The 24,144-nt window shown below is 41.5% G+C and overlaps 1 protein-coding gene across 3 annotated transcripts in view; it reads right to left on the bottom strand.

Annotated features, from left to right (window-relative positions):
• znf423 (zinc finger protein 423) overlaps positions 1 to 20,732 on the bottom strand; it is a 129,496-nt gene extending 108,764 nt beyond the window's left edge. Inside the window, exons 1-2 of one of the 3 annotated variants that reach the window (XM_077568561.1) lie at positions 19,733 to 20,732; positions 3,113 to 3,175 (exon numbers count right to left, since the gene is read on the bottom strand). In XM_077568561.1, coding sequence (XP_077424687.1) covers positions 3,113 to 3,175; positions 19,733 to 19,772 — 103 coding nt within the window. In that variant the 5' untranslated portion in view covers positions 19,773 to 20,732. The remainder of the gene's footprint in view (positions 1 to 3,112; positions 3,176 to 19,732) is intronic. The other 2 variants (XM_077568562.1, XM_077568563.1) reach the window with 2 other exon arrangements.
• Between the last annotated feature and the right edge of the window lie 3,412 nt (positions 20,733 to 24,144).

Raw genomic sequence — 24,144 nt, 5'->3', positions numbered from 1 at the left:
GACTGTTCAAGAGTTGAGTACCCGTACTGGTATCAATCTGAAAAAAAGTCATATCGATCATCCGTAATTTTTATGTATATATTTACAAGGTAGGGGGAAAACAGCACCCATTTTCTGAAAAGTTCCCAGTTTTTTGCAGAAATTTATGTAAATTTAAAATGATTTCTGCGGCTTTACAAGTTGTTCTATATATTTTCCAACCGTACTTGACACCAAAAAAGGGGGGAACAATTTAGAAATGTTGTTACTCATGGCTTATTTGACCACAAATATTCTGGTTCGGTTGGCTTGAGGTCAAATTGAGGTGAATGTGGCCCCTGAACTAAAATGAGTTTGACACTCGTGCTCTGAAGGATGAACTCATTCCATTCCGGCATGCTGGAACAAAATCCAATTTGTTAAAATAATTCTTCCCATAAGATATGCTGAACATGTAAATTATCTATTTCATAGTCAAACTGCTGCCATCACAAAAACTGTTACTAACTTACATTTTAAGCAAGCCAGTATAGTAGAGTTTGCGTATTCTCCTCATGCTTGGGTGGACATTATCCCACATTCCAAAAACATTCATCCTAGCTAGGTTAACTGAAGACACCAAATTCTCCATAAGTGTGAATGTTATTTTCCTTCATATGTCCTCTGATTGGCAGAGTTTGCCATTCACTCAAAATCAGGTGCTATAGGCTGCAGGCTTGTGAGGATGAGCAGTATAAAAAAACTGAATGGAGAGATGGATGTGTCCAATTTCAAAATGCATGAGGAGGGCAGAAAAGTTGTTTTGTCTTATAAAGTTGAAGAAAAAAAAAAGTACGCACACTGTACTGCTGTGACCAAGCAATAATAATGCAATAGGTCTTAGTCTCTCACGTACTGCTTGGGGAGCTGACAAACCTTTTCCACGATGACTCATTGACTGTTTCCGCATGTGACTCTTTAGTGTTCTCCAACAGAAATAATTAAGTGTGTGTACAGTATGGTGGCTGTATATGACAGACAAGACTTGAGGAAGACTGTATGACAACGTCTAATCACGTCCTCTGCTTATTTCCCTGTCGTGGCACAATTAGCGAGCAAAGGAACAGGAGGGAAAGCCAGCAAGGAGTGAGGACATTCTGTCCCACTGAGAGGGAACAGGGACACATGGGGAAGGAGTGTAGAAGGTGGTGGGGCACCTTTGGCCTCGGACTGGTTCTCTGTGGGGGCAGAAAGGCGAGAGAGGAGGAAGGAGAGGAGGAAATGGCAATGGAACAAAGGAAAGAAAGAGATGTAGGAGTTGGGGTAGAAAAGATTGTCTTGATGCAATTCCCTTCCGAGTCACTCTCCCACCTCCCTCTGCCTTCCCTCCCGTGGGTCTTTCCAAACTCAACACACATTTTCCAAGGAAAGCAAGGGAGAAACAGAGAGGGAGAGGGGGTGGAAGCTTGTAAATTTAATAGCAGGATGGGGCGGTATGGTGTATTTCTCCAATCTGTCCTGTTTTTCCCCTCTTTCTGGTTTGCTCACCCAATCTTGGGGGATGCACACAAATCAAGACCTATTTTCTTGGAATTCAGACCCATTCCTAACCTGTGCATAAAAATTCCAATGAAAAAGAATGACAGCGGCAGAAAGTGACACAAATAAAAACAGAGCAAAACTACAAGTGATAGGAAAGATGTGAGAATGGGGTTGCCATCCATACAATCTGAAATGCAAGAGTGGCTGAATAAGGCAAAATGGGACAGTTTGTTTTTTTAAGAGGGGAAATACTGTGAGATAGCACAGAGGTGTGTATATGTGTGTGTGTGTGTGTGTGTGTGCATGTGTGTGTGTCATGGGACTGATGCTTCCTGCAGGAACTGACACACACAGCAGTTCTTGTGAGCCACCCAGGACCTCAGTCAGCACCCCCTGAAACACACACACAGACATGGACCCGCATAGCTGCCCCTGGAGGAGCGTTAGCTCAGGTCTGAGTGAGCGGGAAGGAAGGGGGTGAGCACATGGATGGGAGGCTTCGGTACGTCATAGACGCCCCCCCAAGGGTCATACTTTCCTATACTTGTATCCCGGTGGAGCAGAACAGGAGACAGGGCACGAGAAGAAGCAGGGAGAGCGATAACTCCGTATTTACCACATTCAGCAGTATCTTATTTCCCTGCTGGGCTGCAGTCAGAGGAAGTGTTTTAACTGTTCTCTGATAGGCTGTAAAAAGTAGCCACAGCTGGCAAACACCTACGGTAGTCCGACTGTTTTTCCCGTGTGTGGGGAATTTTGGGATTTCATCTTTGCTGAGCACAAACTACAACAAAGAGGGGGAATGCTTGATTTGCATAGGGACTCAGCATCCTCCATTAATTTGTCTTTTTTGTATTTATTTATCATTCTAGATTATTCAGAATTCATTTTCCAGCCTCCTATGAAAAGTAAATAATACCTTTGGTTCTCTTGATAAAAGCCAATCATTCACTAATGAAATGTGGCATATGGTAATAATTTCAACTTGTTTGAGACAAGACTACACCTGCTTATCTTTACAACACTAAACCGTTTTGTACATGTAAAAATAACTACAATGTCATAATACAGTCCAGCATATATGGGAAGTGGTTCAGAACTACTTGGCCAGTTAGAAGGTGAGGAAAAACTAAATCCAGTATAACAAAAGAGACAATAAAAAGCCGACCATCTCTCCGACTTCCTCCCATGAAATCACTGTACAACAGAGAGCAGTGAAAGAGCCCACAAATCTCTCCTGTCTTGCTCTCCACGTCCCCATTGTCATATCGCTTTCCATTCAGTCTTACACCAGAGACCAGCAAGTTCGTAGTCTCCTCCACATCTCACTATGCTTCATTCAAATCTCCTCATTTCTCTACATTGCTTTTTTATCCTTCTAAGTAGTTTCAACAGTCCCTCCATTCTAATCCCTCCTATGCTCACTTCATCTCTCAGCCCCTCTCGCTCCCACAGTACCCCATGGAGAAGGCCTTTATGAACCATATGGAATTGAAATTACAAATGGAGTGCCGGTCACTGTGTTTGTAGGAGAGGGATCTACATCTGTGCGCCTCAGGAATGTGCTTGCATGCATGAAAGTGAGCACGTGTGTCTTTTTGTAAACACTGACCTGGCTGGACAGTTGATTCATCCCAAGTCCCTCCACACTCTGAAGATTCTCCTTCTTCCACCGCTGAGAATGAAATTAGAAGTTAGACAGATAAACACAAAATGTGTGTTATGAGTGTTTGAGGCTAATGCATTCTCATGAACTAGAGGGCATTGAAGATTGTGCTAGTGGGGCCAGAACCAAGACTCAATTTAAAACTGCAGCACCACAACATATTAATAACACTTAATTGCACTTTGCCTTTCCCTACAAATGTAGATTCAGTTGAGTCAGTTTGCTTTCTCTGGTTCACATCAGTTGATGGGTTTGTAAACGTGTGTGTGTTTCGGTTCCTTCTCCACACAGTTCAAGAGGAAGTCAACCCAAAAATGTTCTTGACAATGTGTTAAGCAGCAAAATCCATCCATTTTTATCCATCTCATGCGGCAGCTGTTTGTTACTTGCTATTGGCTTAAAATGACATCAAAGTTGCTAAGGGCTTAGGTAACGATCAATCACGGCGCAACTTGTGAGCGTCACATGACCAAACGCAAAAAAACGATGAGCCGTGATTAGTCGTTACCTGAGCAACTATGATTCTCATTTTCAGTCAACAGCAAATTACGAAATGGCTGCCTCCTAAGATGGGTAAAAATGGGTGGATTTTGTTGTGAATACAGTGAATCAGAATGCCGTGTTTAGAGATGACTGTATATCACATTTTTGGGTTGACTTCCCTTTAAAAAAGAAAGAAAAAAAGAACAAAAATCATTACGAAATCACTGGTGGCAAGAAATAAGAAAAAACATTCCTGCAAGTGACTAATTTTGTTAAGTAGCTACCAAATATTTATTTTATTGCATACATTTTGAAGCTTGTCACATATAATACCAAAAATATATCCATGTAAGGTGCAGGTATTATTTTTGTCCACTTGACGTCATCATCTTCATGTACTACACTGTGTAGTATCTGTGATGTTGAACAAAACTGTTCACTATACAATAATGCCTATAAAGGGCGGGCCTGGCCTGTTGAGTAATGTGGAAGTCAATGAATGAGAATGAAGAGTTGGCTGGATGGTAATTGGCTACACCATTAGCCACTCCGTGTGTTCAGTGGCAGCAACAGGTGAGGCCATCAGCATGTTGTCAATGTGCTTGCGCTTACGTTTGTCCAATATAGAGATTAAAAGTGCACTGGTGCCTATGTCTATGCTCCCTCTATACTATATATTGATCCAACTAGCAGTGGTGGACTGTGTTACATTAGCTAACTATAGTGTTTGTTTTACCATGGACGCTCAGTTGTGTAACTCAAGCCGGTTGTGTGAAATGATCCCAAACTTTGAACACTGTGTCTTCTGTCTTTCCTCCTGGCTCTGACGTATTTCTAGTAACGGTCCATATGGAAAAATAATCACCACAAAATCCAGCAATATAGTGAATAATCCGCAAAATAAATACAGTATAATCAAAACCTTTTAAACCATGTTCACCTAAACCTTACCCTTAATGGATCATTTGCCAGTTGGAGAGGATGTGCTTGGTCATCACAACCAAACCGTCCTTAGGGGGAATACAAACTAGCTTTTGATTGGGGGGACTGACTACATTAGCTGCATTATTGGCACTTGCCACTGTGCGTCCATTGCTTGAACAATGGCACAAGTTACCTTCTTTATAAATAGACAGCAAAAAAAGGAATGCTGTGATGACAATGTCTCAAGACATATTTGACACACAGAAGTCGGATCAGAGCTGGAATGTGACAGCGACTTCCTGGGTACAACAGGAAGGAGGGAAGTACAGCTGGCACACAAACAGGAAATGGCTGGAGCCAGCACACAATGGAGCTTCCTGTGCACCCCCGCTTCCCAACACGATTCTTCATTTCTCACCTCTGATCTCCCTTTTTCTCCCACCCGTGGAACTTTTTTATACATATCGCTCACTCCCTATGTTTGTCAGTTCCCCGTTGGCCCCACGCAATCCTCACACGAAAATCAAAACAAGAAGTTATAAATCAGTGAAGGGTTCCTTTTAGATTAAAAACAAAGGTGGGCCTGCCTTGTTGAAGATTGGCCCTGACGTACGAGTTGCCAGATATCCTGTGCTAAAGTTTACCGGTTCTCCCACTGGCCTTTGAGAATGACAGTGTAAATATTTTTTTCCAAAGACAATGTGATATGGTACAAAAAGGTGAAGCACTATACCTACAGACTGAAACATGAGCATCGCTGCACCTGCACATGCTCCATACACATGAACAAATCATCACAGATGATACACCATGAAAGACTGAATGGGGGGAACAAAAAAACCTACCCTGCACTTTCTAACTTTCTTCTGTTGTAGTTCACTTTTTGTGGCAGGATTACTCTGTTGCCATTCTACTTTACTTTAGATTATTTTGAAAACTATAGGTGGTGAATCTAAAAGTACTGGAAGCTCTTCAGCTAATAAAAACGGCTATTTCTTGATGAGACTGTGGGGAATACAATGTGTTTCATTAGCCAAGCACACAAATCTTTATTTAGATTTTCACATCCTCGCCTGAGACACACACCGTTAGTCTGAACCTTGCACACACCTGGGGTGTGTGTGTGTGTGTGTGTGTGTGTGTGTGTGCGCGCACGCGTGTGCGCAATTGTGGAAGGCCTAAAGATAATGTAGATTCCATAAGTAGGAAAAATGAGTGAGAATCCATGAATTTAGGGTTCATAAAATGCATTTGAAACACAAAGATTCTAGGTAGAACACATTTACATTTATGAATAAAATAGGTCACAATAAACAGTTTCTACACACACAGTGCAAGCTGCTGCTTCTGATTTGTCGAAACCCTTTGACAAAAGTCTTTCCATGTTGTTATGTTCAATGTTTAAGGGCTTACAGATATAGGCATGCCAACCAATGGAAATTAAGCCATTATTTTCCCAAAATTGCAGCCTTTGCTGTTTGAAAATTGAATTCTCTTACATTGCAATGGCGATTTTTATTTGGCTAATTGTTAAACAATACAGATGGCATCATTGAAACAAATGAACACGGTATAAAATAAGTATCTGATAGGTCTGTGCTCTCAATGTGCTCCTGTTCAGACATTAAATAATAAATTCCTCTGTTGCATCCTCCCTCACTCTCCGTCTTTAGTCTGCCTCTACTTGTTCAGTCTCTACTCTCATTGGTGTTCCCTGACCACTGCTTGCTGTCATGCTCCGTCTTATTCCATCATCCAATTTTTGTACCATTAGCTCACGTCTTCCACACATCCCTTAACATTCCCTCTTGATCCCTCGCCTTTGTCTGTGCCGTGCCCCACGATTGCAGTTACATCCTTAACAAGAAAAGCTTTTTGTCTTTTTTTTCCTTCCAAAACAACACGTGCGTGCACACACTCCCACACACACTGTATCAGGGCCACTTATTCCCAAGGCAGCCCAAGGCTTTGGTGTTCCCAGATCTAGTTGATGAACGGGTCAGAGCGGCCAATCACGCACCGGCCAGGAGGCCCAGAGGGGCGGAATGTGGGTCAGTGCAGCCAATGATAAGCTGCTTTTTCCCCATGAGAGGCAGGTGATTGGCAACTGGTGCTGGACAGAAGTCAAGAGGGTAATTGTCATCCGACTCCCTCGCTCTCTCACTCTCACACTCTCTCTGTCTCTCGATCTTTTCTGTCTCTCCTCATCCCAGACACTTTCCTCTCTTCCCTCAACTGTGTGCTCTGCTGCCTCCCCTCTCCAACCTACTTCCTGCTCCTCCCCTCCCCTCCCCAACCTGCCATGCCGCACCAGTTCCACGAGGACCCTCTCATTGGCTGCCCTTCCCGTCCCCCTGGAACGACTTTATGACACTATTGGCAGAGAATTGATGCCAATCTTTATCCCCAGCCCGCGACCCCCGGGAACCTCCCCAACTTCAACTGCCTGTGTCAAACACACACATGCACACGCAAGGCCCGCTAGTCGGGGGACAGGGCCAGAAGCTGATTAACCAAATACTTTTATCAGCACTAAAACCGCTCTCTGTGTCTGCCTGCAGTTGGAACAAAATAGCCTTAAAATACAAAACCATGCATGCACATCCAGAACGCCAGACCAGTTTGAGGTTTGGGATTGTTTGTGTTTGTGTGCTTTTGTTTGCGACTGTGTGTGTGCAAAGGGACGATGGGTGCAGAGGGCTTAGACGGATGGAAGGGAAGCAACATCACCACAAAGCCTGACGGACAAGCTTCGTTGCACCGTCCATATTTTTTCTACTCTTGTCTCTTTTCGCTCTTCTATCTGTTCTTATCATTCCGCCTGGCTTTTGACTTTCTTCAGTAATAAAATCTTCCTGCTTTTGCCTTTTGTTGTCTGCTCTGTTGGATTCTTACTGTATATGAGGTCATTGTGGTTTTACATCATGCTGTGCTATGCAGCTGAGTTGCTATGCGACCTCTCCAACATTGCCGAACATACACAGAAGAACCACATACAAAAAATTCCTCACCCTGATCCAACTTCCATGTTGTTTACTGCAGAATTACAAATTCGATAAAAACAAATATTTAATTCTGGAGAGAAACGCCTTACTAGTAACAATACAGGAGCACAAAGGCTCCTTTGAAAAAAGTAAGCATCACACACAACAGCAAGCACAGAGTTGATGTTCAGGGCCAAACAACACAGCGTGAGATTAAAGAGCCTCTCTGATCTGACATTTGTTTTTTTGCTGTCAGAGATGTTGCACATAGAGTCAATAGTAGAAGACAGAGCGACAAAGGGAGGAACGTGTGTGAATGTGTTTGTGCTCTTGTCTGTGCGGTATAACCCTTGACATCCCGCTTAGATTTAAACGTGTGTGCGTGCGTGCGCGTGTGAGTAAGTGAGTGAGTGAGTGAGTGAGATTAGTAGGAGAAAGAGGAGAAAAGATAAGGAGTGTTAGACAAAGAGTGGCCAGAAGGAGGAGAGGGAAACATTCCTCTGGAGTACCTCTGCTCTGGGGAGGTACTCCAGAAATAACTGGAGAAATAACTACAAGCTTCCCCAGCAGCTTCCACTCGGCCGGGTACCAACACGGCACCAAGTTCAACATTGTTAAGACTCAGTGCAAACATGAGCATAGGCTGGTGAGGAAGAGCAGAAGCAGATCACATGCAAAGAAGATGGGGAGAACAAGCTGGAGGGTGGAGGGTAGGGAAGGCTTCATAATTGCCTTCTCATGTAGTACAGGCTGGGGAGCGGTTCCTGACTGAAGACACCAATTTCACGCTTAGGCATTATTTAGCTTGATACAAACTTGATTAGGAAGAGAGCGACAGAGACACACTCACAGGACCAGACGGAGAGGAAAGGGCAAATAAACGGATTTGTGTCATTTCGCAGGGCAGGCGGGCAGATTAGCTCACTACTCCGGATTCTATTGGGATTAAAAAGGAAAATATACACAATGTGTATGCTCGGAGCATTACGGGTACTTCTGAACAGTTTAGAAATAGCTTAAATAAATACAGAATAAATAGCTATAAATAACTCACAACAGCTATTTGTGCAGGGTCACTATTTGGCAAGGTTTCTTTATACCATTAAGAAATTGAGTATGATGATGTAGTAGACACACGTCGCAAAAAAAACAAACTCCAAGAATAAAGTAAAAATATTACTTTATAAAATAAAAACAATTTTCCAATAAAAAAATTACATAATTTAAATTAAAGATGTATCTTGGCCAAAATTACGATAAATAAGTAGAGCATATGAAAAACAATGAATTAGTCACTGATTTGACTTATCTATGCCATCGTCATGATCATCATCATTATTAGCATTTTCACATACAGTACTTTACTGATTGAAATTGCCTCTTTTGTTCTCGAACCACAAATGTTGTTTTTAACTATTAAAATACTCCCCCCACCCCCCCAAAAAAAAAATACATCAGGAATTTAGTTTCAGTACATTTTTTCCACTTTGTTTTCATTTTCAATATGACCTAAGCAATTAATAAGCAATTGGAAGCCTAATTGTAAATTTTAAAAAATGTATCATTACTTAATGAGCTTTTAAGACAAGCTAATGGAGAAAAGCAGTAGAGCAAAATGTAGGCTCACTGTTTGGCAAACTGGATATTCTTTCAGTTCATGTGTAATGACTTGTGAAAAGTTGATTAAGTATTTACAAAGAATTTACAAAGTAATTAATAAGCGACCAGTACCCTCCCTTATTGTCTTGAATTGTACATGGTGCTAAAAAAACAAAAAGATTTCACAAAACGACCTTGCACTGAACTGAAATCATCGAAATGTCTTATTTTCTCTCCCACCACTTCTGTGTTTTTTTTTCTTCCCATCAGCTGTCACTGTTGCTTTCACGCTCTCGTTCGCTGCCGCCCCCACTCATTCTATTGTATGGCTCACAGCGGGGTCCACTTGCCTTTTGACTGGAAGGTGAATGGAAAGGACTTAGAAAAACCAACTAAAGACTCCAACACTAAAAAGAGGCAATGGTAGCTCTATAGTGAGGCGCGCTACAAAGGCCGGTCAAAGTATCCAATAAAAAAAAGGAACACAGCATAGTCAGCTTGTCCTGTTTAACTCCACACTCTGAGGACAATGCACACTGGTCTGTGTCACACTGGTTATGGTGGGTGTCCAAGTCGTGTGATGGTATCAAATTGAAAGAGGGCACCAAATAATCTTTGTGGTCAGAGAGATACAAAAGTGAACAAAAATGTGACATAGAAATTGCAGACCTTTCAGGCGGTGTCAAACGGAGACAAAAAGCAACGAATCCAATGAATATATCATGAAACAGGGATGTGTGAAGAGGGGTGCTGGTAATTGCCCCCACCACTAATGTTTAATGTACAGCCAGTATCATTAGAGGGCGGGTTGAGGAAGGAGTCGAGGGAGAATTGCTATTGACTGAGTAAAGAAAGGAGGGAGGAAGATTGAGGAAGGGAGAGAGTCCGAAACATAATGTTGATCAATTGTAAGCATTCATATTTAACTAACCGTCTCAAAATCTCTTTCCGGGTAGTGTCAATCAAAAACTGTCAAGAGATCAACAAATGTGCATTTGAATTGTACAGTGATAAAATGTAATCAAACTTTGAAGCACTAAAGTTTCATTCAATGAACTCCAGTGGCACCATCGCACAGTGGCCAGATGGCAAGCTGGGTCTGATTTGTGTGTATATGTATAGTCACCCCAGTGTCACCTTTGTCTTCTCTGCCATATTTGTGACACAGTATATGTGTGAGTGTTACGGGGGGTAGTTCAGGGTCTCCAGAGGTGTGGGTGTTAAGGTCCAGTGAGTTAGCAGCAGATAAACAAGGTCAGCTAAGCTGCAACAATGGCACAGTTCTGGCCTGTGATGCCTGCCCCCCGAACCCCTGCCCACACACCCATGCACGACCGCACCAGGTCAGCCGCTGATAAGGAGTTAACGCTGGCATCCAAATACACTCACACAAACGCCATACAATGAAAACTTTACCAAGCCCATCGGATGGCATAGCCCTCACACATTCATTACCCTTTGCCCATTTGCTAACCTGTTTAGGGTTGCTGGAGTCTAACCCAGCACACTCATCGAAAATCTAAATGAGATTTTGAATGGGACACAAAGTGGTAACTGACTCCATGCAAGCTACATGAAGGTTAAGCATGTGAAACACTACACTGCCAATGCTCCATACACATCCATCCTAAATTGCTCTTGGACTATCAATTAACAAATACCAAACAGTAAATCACATAGTTGAACAGCTTTACCATCAAAAAAGAAAAATTAAGTTCAGTTCATAAGCTGCATGATAATAATATGATAAAAATGGCACTTGTGTCAGACCTTCATAGGTGCACATATCGTACATATGCCTGAATTTTGTCAATTATTCCTTTCAAATAACCATAAAAATGCACACATTTTACAATTATAGCTATAGTGACTAACACAGAAACTCATCTCATCTCACGTTCCTCAAGAAAGTTAGGTGCCATGTAATTGTCTGGCGGCCAGTCTGGGGTGATGTTTGCAAGTAAGATACTGAAGGTGCCGGCTTCCCCTGATCACGAACAGGATAAGCTATAGAATATAGATAGATTGCGAAGTGTCCTTTGCTAATTAGGTCAACCCAACAAACGGTGTATCAAGGAAACACTAAAATATACAAATACATGTGATGATGCGATGCAAAAAGAGGGACCTGAAGAAAGAACAATTTAATGCAAAATACAACATTCTTTATTTGTATGCATAAATTATGAATAGACCGATTATAGGCCGGGTTGAATATCTGTGTCGATATTTGGCATTTTGACAAATATTGGCATCTGCCTTTTTATGAATCTGAAGACTGATAAAGCTGGTATGTCACTGAGCGGTGATTGCTTGCGAACGTAGCAAATTTGGGGTTTTCATCAAAAATTTGCAATATGTTCACAGACAGTTCTTAATTGTCGCAAAGAAATTTCAAACATATTCAGACAATCTGCGAAGATGTTTTGAAACTTTTTACGTACCCTGATGAAAACCGCAAATTTCATACATTTGCATGCATTTGTCACTCTGTGAGATACAGGGAACTTTTCATTCATGCATTTATTTAAATTCCCACGTTATAAAAGATGATGCTGACAACGGGAACACCCGACAGTTCATAAAATTTGTTTTTATTATTAAATTACGTTTAAATTTTGGAAAATTGTATTTACAGTAGAAAACTTTAGGGAGCTATTTACTTGCTTAGGTTTGAAAAGGTAGTAGTTGTTTTTTATTTTGACAAATATTTTCTCTTCTACTGCAAATGAATATTGAAATATCAGTTATCAGCCTCCTTGACAACTAATAATTGGTATTGTATCAGCCCTGAAAAAACTCTAGGATAGGGGTTATGATAGCTTCCATCTATCACAAGCATAAATACACATTTATTTTAACGTAACACATTTAAAACATTCACACTAAGAAATAATGTTGACAGAAAATATTGACAAAATTCAGGCATATGCAGGATGCGTGTACCTATGAATGTCTGACCAAGTACTATTTCATTGTTATTTATGTTGTTTATGAACTGATCCTAATGTGTTTCTAAAAGCAACACGAAAGACTCTGCATTCAGCATTATGTGCTAGTGTGTCAGATAGTCAGCATAATCCCCACCAGGGCCATGAAACTGAAGCTGCTAAATGGAATGCCACCATCCGTTATTTTATTATTTACACCTGCAGCACTCCAAAAGTGGCTTGTCAAAAATGTGTTGAGAAGAACAAAAAAAAAAATCAAGACAGGTTTGTTCCACTCGGAGCCTTCAAGTGTGCTATAATTTGGTCCTAATTGAGTACAGACCAATGTGAGTCCCATTATATTCAATGCAAAGTGCCGCTAGGTTCCACCAATCACCAATTATATTAACTTGTTTTGTCCCATTAAAAAAATAAAAAGTCAAATCCATTCCCCGCTGAGTGTTCAAAGTCAATAGAATTTCAAACAAAGCTTTCAGAAAGCCATTTAATGCTTCGACGAGCTTTTATGCAATGCCAATACAACCTTTTACACAGGAGCGGCTCTATGTTGTTGTGCGTACAATGGCCACGCTTTTGTTGAAGGTATCACGCTATCTCACAAAATGACATTACATAAATGAATGGTGGGTGCCAACTGTAAGCATATTGTTTTTTCTTTTTTTGGTCTTTCTTTTCAGTTTAGCGACATTGAAAAGCTTGTGAAAAGTTATTACTCAATCATAATTGTTAGGGCCGAACGATTTTGAAAAATAATCCAATTGTGATCTCCTCCCACACCCAGCTCAATATTGTGATTGTGATTTAATGAGTGTTTTTAAGGTCCTCTTCCAATGACATTTTTAACAAATACAAGCAATAAATAACTTCACAAAATTATCTCAAACAAGTGTGGCATGAATATAAGCCAGTAAATCGTATTACAACTAGTGCTGTCAACGTTAAAGCGTTAACTCATTGTTAATCATAAAAAATTGTTGCGTTAATCATGTATTAGCGCAGATTAATCACACTATTAATTTTGACCGCAGATGATTCTTGGCTTGACAGCGGATGGTTACAGGTTGTGTTTGAGCAATAAACATAAATACATGCATTGAAGTAAACCATTTAATACATATTTGTGTATGACATTCAGAATATTTGTTCATGTCAAAATATTGGGTTAATTTTTTTCCCATTTCAAATTATGCAAGTATTTAACTGATTAGAAAAAGAGCAGGGTGAGTGTGCAGTGGATCAAAACATGTTGAAATCGTCCTCATAACATTAAATGTAGAAAAGTGAGGGAGAATGATTTTTTTTCCCCAAATAGCAATCTTGTGATTTGAAAATTGCATTTTACTATCGCAATGTTGATTTGGATTTGATTAGTTGTTCAGCCCTACTTATGGTGATCCTCAAATTCCCGGTGCCAAACTAATCCTACGTGCCTGGCAAAACAAAGTGACCAGTGCAAGGACACTGAGTTTTATAGGAGCAAGTAGGAATATGCGTGCTGTGCCAAAAGTCACATTAAAGCTACAATAATGGTAAAGCCAGATGTAGCTAGAGAAGTAAAGAGAAAAAAACAAAAACTAAGCAGCGTGTGCGCATGCTGTATTCTAGTGACTAGAATACACCAACAGTGCGGACAATCACAAAGGTTAATCAAGTAGAGTGACACAACAAGCTGAATGTTGACACGCACGTCAGCTGAGTCTCATAACTATCGAAGCCCTAAACTGGATTGCCACTTAATGACATTTCACAACCATAATTAATTTTCCCTTTTTTTGGCAGCTTGGTACTACTAAATTTAATGTCTTGAACACTTAATTGACAATAAATTTAACTCGCGGCAATGAATAATTACTGTCCCAGAGTCTCGTTACATTCAAATAACTTACAGAGATGAAATTTCACGCCATCGTAATTCATTTTCGAAGTAGGATGGCGAAGAGGAACAGTGATACCTTTACACCTGCGTGCATGAGATAACTGAAAACAGCCGTCCAGTAGGATGATTGTGAAAAGGGTCTCGGCAAAGTTCTTAATAATTGAACTAAAAATCTGTTTACATGATGCCCAGTGCACACAGTGCGGGAGAAAATGAGATGGGGTGTAAACAGTAGGAAGATGCTGAAAGGAGGAGATTGAGTGGAAATGATGCCATTAGCCCGCAGGAGCTAGCGTAGCTCGCTGGCTTGCGCTCGCTCTCCTGGTCAAAAGGCTCATTCGGGCTCGGCTGACTATAAACAACAATCTAAACAAACCCAACCGACGCTCAAGAGTAAGTGCTCCCTGTTTCACCCCCCTCTCCCGTCTCCTGCCGCCCGCCGTCTCCCTGTCATATGTGCTCAACTCCAGTTTAATGTCCTGCAAATGAAGCGGATTTATTAATGTGTAATTAAGTAATAATCATCACTACATAATGCATGAGAGACTCGAGGGGCTGAGAGCTGAGAGAGCGAGGAAAGAAAGAGAGATAGGATAGAGAGCTTTGCCGAACAGACAGAGGAGGAGGTTTTCGCTGCCGCGCCTCACTAAAGACACACATTAAAAAGGGATTAATCCACTGAAATAATATTTTGATAAGACGGAAGCGGCGCTCGCTCTCTCACTCACCACCTCCTCCTCCTCCTCCTCCTCACCCCACCTCTTCTCTTATCCCATCATGCATTTCTACGACCATTTGTCCATGTTCAATTAACAGACTGCAATTAGCAGAGTGCCCTACTGTTAATACGGACTTAATCTGTGTAAAGACGAGACAGAGGTGAAATACATGAGGATAGTAATATAAAGACTGCTCTTCGCTACGGTTGACGTGATCTGTTTTACAGTTAGTCAAAATCAATTCTTAACGGGACGCATTAATTCATTTTATTGGCGCTATTTTACAAAAACAACCTTCAGTTCAATGGTTAGCAAGTACAGATTTAAAGCTTGATGGATTATCTACAAAAAAAGCAAGTTATTAAGTTTTGTTTGTTTTGTTTTTGCTTTAGTTCACCATGTTACTTTCAGTTCCAGCAGCAGCACATTTAGGCGGCAATCTATATCATTTAAGGGATATCCTTAATTGGCTATGGCAAAGATTAATCGATTTGTGAAAGGAAAGTGAAATGTTTGGTAACACGATTAATCAACAATCCACATTATCAACAGACATCTTACCCATTAATTGGCCATTATGACCATCCATACACTCACAAATATGAGGTCAAATCTGACATCAACATAATCAGCTTAATTATTCCTGTCCAGTTATCAGTTATTCATAGCCAGTAGCAACACAATTTGGTGTGTAAATATAAACAGCCATAAACTAAAAGTAGTAGTAGTGAAGCGATATCATAAGATCCCAGTATGACTCGGGAGATAGCGATTTCCTCACTTGAAAATGTGATTTCATGGTCTAGCCCAGCACTACATCACCGAGTCAGTGGGAAACGAAAGCAGGAGATGGATGAGGTGGGACTTTTGTGCTTCTCTCATATTGTTTTGGCTTGCCAGTGTCTCCGTAAGGCAGCCGTCGAGTCAGAGTTGGGTGAGCAGGTGAAAGACAGGAGAACATGAAAACACCGATAATCCCTTGACGATGCTCACCTCGCTCTGGCCTCCAACGCTCCCTCCCGCCTGCCCACTCACCTGCTCTGTGTAAATGTTGCCCACCGCCAAACAGCTCTCTCCCCCCTTTACCCTTCACCCCCTGTGTTCCCCTCCAACTCAATCTCACCCCACTCCCTCTACATCCCCCCAATGTCAGGTCTTGTCAAGCTGTCAGTAGGGCAAGGTGTGAAGGGGAGATAGCAAAAGGCATGTACACGCACACACACACACACACACAGGTTGCATGACTACACATCGGCTTATGCAAGCGAGCCTACAAGGCCTGCGTCACCTTAGGTGCTCATGCACAGAGTGGTGGTGGTGGTGGTCCTTGGCCTCAGCGTTGCTTCGCTCCGCTTCACCTGGCTGCCTGACTGAAGCTAAGCTGGTTATCCTGGCTGCTGTGATCAGACTGCCTTCATGTCACGGCTATGTCTGCGACGCATGCAAACGAGCATGAGAATGCAGATCTCCCAAGCAGAAACACACACACACTCGCTTGGAGGGCAGCGACAAAAGCCACGGCGGACAAAGTCAGTGGTCCGAAGCAAATGATTTGTGCGCATCAACAACGCTATGTACGACAGCCGCCACATGCTGGTTGTTAAGAAGGAGCAACATCTTTGAATACAAAAGTCCAGACTACAGTATTTACTTAACTGTCACAATAGCGTGTACACCTTCTCAATCTTATATTAGCAAGTACTGTAGTACAGCTGATAAAATAAGCATGTTGTTGTTTTGTACTAACAATACTGTGAACAATAGTATTTTAACCGGCGGGTTTAAAATTACTTTGAAGGTGACAAGTCATGTTTTGTTTTTGGAGACGATAAAATTCATGCTGTCATTATTGAGGAATTTGTAGCATAACAACATTTCACCTACCTAAATGATAGTCTGTCAAAATCCTGAGTCCGGTTAAAATGGCGCTTCCAGCCAAGTACAACGCACCAATATTTTTGACAATTGGACACGGTGTTCAGGAGAAATTGAGTTTTTTGTGTTAGAAACAAAAACTTGCCGCTTTGGGGAAATCTGGTCAAAATAACACCTTCAAATGAGAGTTAATGAGTACAACTTGATTATTTTTCAACATACTGTATGTACCTCCTCGGACCTCGACCTTTCAGTTTTGTCTGCTACTCGGGTAATTCCTTTTCCGATTGGCTGACAAGTTTCAGTTTTATATATCCACCAATAATCTTGTATAAGACAAAAGTTGAGACGTCTAACTGACCATGACGTTTCAATTATGACTTGCTCAAAAAACTCCACTTAAATAGTGCAAATGGAACATTATTCATGAGAAGAGCAGTAGAATAGGCCATCTACAATAAACTGTTTTTTTTAATGTATTTGTTATGGAGATTGTGTTTTTTTTTTAAACAAAACTTTATTTTTAATGGTTGCCACATGCTACGTAGTTAGGTAAATATTTTCTGCATGCTTGCATCAACCAACCATACAAATGACTAAATGTAAACAAGAAAATTTCAATATTGTTCTGAACAGTACAAAAGCAATTATTTGCCTAGCTTTAAGAACAACTACCAAAAACTTGAGTTTGACCTGTAGCGATTCTCCCAGACAACAACCAGTGGACAATATGTGCAGCCATACAGTGAACATTTCCAGTAGAAAGGTCAGACCAGACAAAATAACAGACTTTGTCTATGTTAAAAGTGCAATCTGACTTAAAATATATAATAATAATAATAATAATAATAATAATAACTCTGCTGTTAGTTACACTTGTGATGTGATATAAGTATTCAATAGTTCCGTGCTTGCAATTTTCGAGGTCAAATTGGCATGACAAAGTGTTACTTTTCAAAAAAGGGGATAAAGCTCCACCAGACAACACTGCGGAGTGCCGCTATGTTCGGTGGCAAATTGGTTTTGACTTTCAAGTACGCATTTACATGCCGACAGGAAGTTACCATGCCAACTTATGAGTGTGGATGTGTGGCATACATAGTCAATTAAGTGGTGAATGGTGAGAGAATAAATATCTGTATGCTGGTTATTTTCTGTTAGTTAGAATATTGAAATTAATGGTTTAGACCAGTGATAGTGTGGGAGTAAAGTTACCACAAGAGGTACGCAGGATTCCTCTGGTGGAATGCGAAAGAATCACTGAATTAAACACAAATAAAATGCATTTAAAACATAAAATACTTCAAAGCATATAAAAATAAATTAAAATATCAACTAATGCAAAGACAACAAAGGGAGATTAAAAAATACAGTTACAGTTAGTTATATTAGTAGTCATATTTACATCTTAAATAGAATAATTTGCATTCAGTATTTAATCTGTTTTTAAGCATTTAGTCAGGAACCATTTTTATTTCACGCCTGTGCAATACATTTTAATTTAATTGTTAAATACTTTTCCAACATTATTTTATTTAAATGCTAATGTTGAAACTCTACATTTGTTTCAATGGCTTACAATAATATTAAGCATAACAATTAAGGTGGTACTTGGAGATGTAAGTCTTTGGTGTAAATTGTTTGAGAATCACTGGTTTAGACTTTTTAACACCTTAGATCACTCATCATCAAAAGTTAAAAATAAAAAAAAGTGGAAATGCACAGATATTGATTTTATTCAGGCCAACTGCAAGTTAAATGTAATGTAACTGTAGCACTGCACCAATTCAAAACCTTCACCACTTGTTGAGCACATAAAACATTCTATTTGACAAATATAGTGAAACGGTCGCTGGTCCTTTGCATGTAGATGCACATACAACCCTTGCTGTATGTCTTCACATAGGACATAAATAAATATGCTCTAAATACAATGAATTCAACAATAAATGTGCAACTAATTGTGAGCAATTTAGTGAACGTTTTAAAGTGTCCCCCCAAACTCCTGTTATTGATCTCATGCTATTTCTAACTACGATTACCGGTAGCTTAATGTTTCTCAAGCAACAACATGACGCTTTTTGTAAATAAAATACTGAAACTCGGTTGCCAAGGTTAGTGGGTGACATCAGTGGCTTAAGTTGTGATCTCACACAACAGCTTTCTTTGTACTTTCTAACCTCAGCCACTTAAATCCTGCACAAACAACCCATAATATTGATAATGGCGCCAGTGCTCCTTGTGTAAAATGTGCATATTGACACAAAAACCAGAAATAAAACAAGACAAGAAATCCTCACTTAGATCATACAGCTCTGTCAAACTAGTTTGTATTAAACTAGTTTGAATTAGTGTCAGGTCTAGTAGCTTCCTAGATAGTCCAAGTGGGACAGACTATATGGAGAAGGAAATGGGGGAGGGGGTGTTGACCACATGGTCAGCCCATCCCGTTGCCCATCTGGGTCCCATAAAGGAAACATGGAGGCCAAGGCCACCACATGCCCTCATGCATGATGCCCATTCACCCATGCACTACAATGAATACTGGCTTGCAGTAATTACACAAAGTGGGGGGGTTCTTCGTCTGACTCAACACAACGTTTATGTGGAAAAAAACAAATCATAATTTGTTTTTAACTTTATGGAAAAATAATCTATCAATGCCATAATAAATCAGTCAGTGCACAACCACAGATGACATCACAAGAACATAGGGAGTGAGATAAAAGTAAAAGAAGCAAAACAATGATGAAGACTGACATTCTTTAGATCTTAGATGAGAGGCATCAACACTTGTTTAGCACATCTGAGGCACAAAATGATGTAAAACAACAAAGCCTGACAGCATGTGTCGAGACGAGTTTGATATGTAGGGGTCAAGAAAGGTCCATGGAGCAAAACAAGTGAGGAAAACACACTCCAACAGAGCAGATTAGAGGATGGAGGTTCAATTAGATGTCAGGGGAGCCATCCAGAAGTGCCCCATCTTCAATTGATAAACTCATTTTAAAACCATTGGGGGTGATCAATGCACTTTTTTTTTCTATCCTGTGGCCTCAATTTCACCCTAAATGTCAAGCGGCAAGCGAAAGCTCACTGATGGTTCTGGCCGCACTGGCTTACAAACACAAAATACAAGACATGTTTTCTCTTACCTTTAACCGAGCGCGGTTTGGCTTGTTTCCGTCTGGACATCTCTGCCGCGGGTTGATTTCGACCGCTGTTGCTGTTTATTTTGCTCCGTTCCGTGTTTTCAGCTCACCATGCAGGCGGGCACAGCCGAGGTTCAACCGCCCTCCTCCTCTTGCACTCGGCCGCGGCTTCTTCGCCTGTTGCAATGCGGCACCTTCGCTCGCTCGAGTCGGCGTCGGGGGAAGAAAAAAAAAACACAGACAACCGCGTGGGTCCGGCAACGCCGAACCTGAAAAGCGTGGAGTCGGGAATATCGAGCGTAATGGGCGTACGCAAGAGGGAAGGCAACCTGTAGAATAAACAACTTCTGCTTAAACGCGACACTCGGAAATACCGACAAAGTGAGTCCGGAAATGTCCGTTTGCGCGAAACGTTCTTGTCCAGGTGGATGAGAGGCGACGAGCGCAGTGTGTCGGCGTTTGTAGGTGAATGGAATATGCCCCGTGACAAAGTAACTACCACGGTCTGTTTTTAGTTGAGTTCGTCTTTGCCCTCCGGGAAAGCGTCGCGCAGGCTTCGTCCCTTTCCTAGTAGTGCTCGGGTGGTACGGACATGGCGCATCTCCACCCCCCTCGCATGAGGAATTTGACTACGAACGTGTTATTATTTCCCAAAGCCCTGTGCCCTGTGGTGTTAATAAGAGCCAGATATTCGCTAGCCTCTGTCTCCCTGCTTTTTCTTTGTCCTGACTCTGGCTACCAGTCTCCCTCCTCCTCCTCTGCCTGCCTCTGCTGGCGGGGCTGCGGCGCAGACACACATAATAAAGCCAAGGCAGGCAGTGCTTGGCTGGAAATGTAGCCGCGTCCCAGCAGGGGGATGTGAGAGAAGGGTCCCGGCGGGGGAGCGCTCTGATCCCGCAGGGAGCAGCTCGGCACAGCCCGGGTTGGCTGAGGCAGAGAGGCAAGGCAGGGCTTGACGGGGAGAGGGAGCGAGAGAGAGGCCGAGAGAGAAGTGGCGAGCGCGGGGGGAGTGTTGGGCAACAGCGCCAACCCGTGGCCGACTCGTGCCATTACATGGGCTGAGAGACATGACAGGGAGGAGACAGAGGGAAAATGTGGAGTTGGATTACTGTGGGATATGGAGAGAATGAATTATACAGGTTTGCCAACCTAAGCATATAAACTGCTTGAAAAAGACGCATGTGCACCGTCGATTTACCCACTCAAGAACCTGTTTAGTTGAAGTCAGTTGATTTACTCGCAGGAAGCAATGACTCATAATGACAAGTGGATGCACAGGTTAATTACTTTTTTTTACAGAATTGTAAAATCTGCTGTAACTATTTAGATTGTACTTTACTTAAGGTCAAAATTATTCATCCACTTTATGAAATCAAATAGGGATTTTTGATGCTTTTAAAAAAAAAACTGATACCAGTGTGAGACTACTTCTGATCGACCCCTCCTCCACCCAAAAAGACTTGACGAATCTCAATAAATAATTTTTCCTTAAAATTGCATGAAATAATGGCAATTTTCTATTTCTCAAATTGCTAGTTTTTGATCGTAGTAGCGGTATCTTGAAATAAGGCCAGGCCTCATTGTTGCTTGCCAATCCCTAAAATCAAATAACAACGTGGGTTCAATTCCCAGTTAGTGACAGCCACCACTGGTTCCAATCGTGAGTAAAAATGCGTGGGTTGTGTTTACTACTAGGTGTTTACTACCGCAACTTCAGTTTCAATCAGCATGTGCACACACACCCACACATGAAATACACAACACCAACATTAACGCTCGTGTTATGTTGCAGGTCAAATTTATCCACACATTCATAGTTGACCTTCCTTTTCTTTGTAAGAAAACATTCAAAAATAGAATTTGATTTTTTTTCTTTACTAAAATAGAATGAGTCACATTGACCCATGATCACTGTTGCTAAGAAACAAACAACAGGCAGAGGGAGAAAAGCCTGGTAAAGCTTTTTGTGCATGGCAGATTGCCCAGACCTTTTCAGCTCAAGACCAAAATTAGAACATTGTTTCCTCACAGACATGCACCCAAACTTACCATCCACGCTTCCATTCATTTTCAGTACCGCTTATCCTAGTCACCGATGAGCCGGAGCCTATCCCAGCTGACTTTGGACAAGCAGTGGCGTACACCCTGGAATGGTCGCCAGCCAATTGATGCTCATGTCATGTTCTTTAAAGTCACAAGTTTACATACTGTAAGGTTGTTATGCCTTTTAACAATTTGAGAAAACTCAGATGATGATATAATGTCTTTGAAAGCTTCTGATAGGATAATTAACATTTATTTAGAGACACACCTGCAGGTGTACTTGAAGTCACACACTGCTTAACATCATGGGAAAGTAAAAAGAACTGAGCCAAGATATAAGCAAGACAATTGTGGACTTACAAGTCTAGTTCATCCAGAGTTTCTTTGGAAATGTAAAGTGCATTACAAATACAATTCATTATAATTATTGGGTGCAATTTCCAAATGTATGAAGGTGCAACTGTACGCAAGGATAAGAATGGGTGTAATTATGGCCAATAAATCAAGCCATTGTTGACCCAACTATCCTGCAATCTTACACAAACTGTTTTTTTCCCTTGCCAAATGGGTTTTAAAGTTGTGCTTTGGCAAATTAAACATAAAAAAAGCACATTGATTCCCTTTTGCAGAAGCAACGTAGCCACCCAGACAACTCAGACATGAGATGATTTGAAATATTCCTTGAGTGGATATGTATGCATGCTAATTGCTAAGGAAAAGAAAGCTCTGGATTTACTTTAACAGAATATTTATTTTTGCTTAATTTGAGCATGGCCCACCTCTAAATGGCTGCTTTGTCTTAAAAGGCATTAATATTTTACTCATTTGTAGCAATTTCTTCAGGGGAGTCTCTGACAGGATTAGTTTAAGCCTATTCACTTGGGCTGAGCAGAGCCTAACCGTGTATAATGAGCATTTTACACACTTTCAGGTCTAGACCACAAAATGTCTTCTCCTTTTCTGTCAGTAATATAGATCTTTGTGTTATAAATATGAACCCACAAAAGGTTTTAACAATTCTTAAAAAAAACATTAGGGAATCATATGAAAAGCAACAAACATAATTCAATTAGCCACTCAAGTGTGTGTGCATGTTTGTGTCTTCTTCAAAGCTTCTTTATGTCCGGTAAAGAAAAGCGAGCGAGACACTTGTATGTGTGTGTGGACAAAGTGAAGCAGACAAAAGAGGGGGGGTGAAAATGAAAATCACTGGATGCTTTGTTCTTCCCTCTGTGCTCCAACTGAGTGCTCTCTGGCCACAGCTGAGCTTTTGCATGTTCCCTCTCTGGTTGTCATGGATAACTGGGTAACGTGGAGCTCCCGGTGCGAAGCAGCGGGACCACTGGCCTCTGTAGACCGTGTCCTCCTGTGGAGAGGCAGAACAGCCTTTAAGATTGACCCCCCCTCCCCTTTACACGCTGTGCCTCCCCCCTCCCTGCCGTCTCCCTCTGCCTCACCCTCCGACCCTCAACACTCCCTCCTCATGAAATGAGTGCACGCCAGGAGGTCTGTGTGTGCATTTCTGTGTGTGCAACACTCCCCTAATGTGACTGCCGTTGGCACAGAGGGGCAAAAGCCCTCACTCAGTGGTTGGTCCCCCTCTGTCCCCCCTTTTTTCCTCTGCTCAATTTTGCCGGTAAACACAAAAGAGTGTGGATGGAAAAAAAAAAAGCCCACATTACAAGCTCCTTAAGGGTCAAGGACAGGCCCCAGGCTGAATAGCTTCTAAGAGTTGCTTTGTCAAATCACATAGCTTGCGATTACACCCTCTGTCATCTCTGCACGGATTTGACTCCCTTACACACACACACACACACACACAAGGAAAACATCACGTAGCCACGACGGAGTACAAGTTGCTCGACAGACATGCAGCAGGAACTCATACAGACAGGACATGAACGCACCGATCCAGGAGCAGATGTGGAACTACAGCTTCCAGCCAACAACCAAACGGCTTAAGAAGGACATGAAAGTTGTGGTTTTAATCACATCAGAACCTCCAAAGCTACCAAAACAAACACAGATTGTTTGCACAAGCATGTTTTTCTATTTTTGTGATGCCACCACTGAAAAAGAAAAATAGAATATGGCAGTGATGACCATACAACAAGAAATGGAATTTGTGACCTGAAAAAAATGGAACATGTCTCCGTCCTGACTGTTCAGTGCTATAGTCATACAATATGTCCATCTATCCATTTGATATCAACACCACCTGACTTAAAGCAAGATACACTCTGGACCAGGGGTGGAGCTACATGGCCATGGTCACGCCTTGTCACTCTCTGGCCACGCCCACACCATGGGGAAAACGTTGCTATCTGTGCCTGTGTCCAAATTCACAAGGCTGTCCTCCGAAGGCCGAATTT

Source organism: Vanacampus margaritifer, chromosome 6 (assembly GCF_051991255.1).
Source record: "Vanacampus margaritifer isolate UIUO_Vmar chromosome 6, RoL_Vmar_1.0, whole genome shotgun sequence".
NCBI lineage: Eukaryota > Metazoa > Chordata > Actinopteri > Syngnathiformes > Syngnathidae > Vanacampus > Vanacampus margaritifer.
The sequence above is the reverse complement of the archived record's forward strand: the minus strand, read 5'-3'. Positions and strand labels throughout refer to the sequence as shown.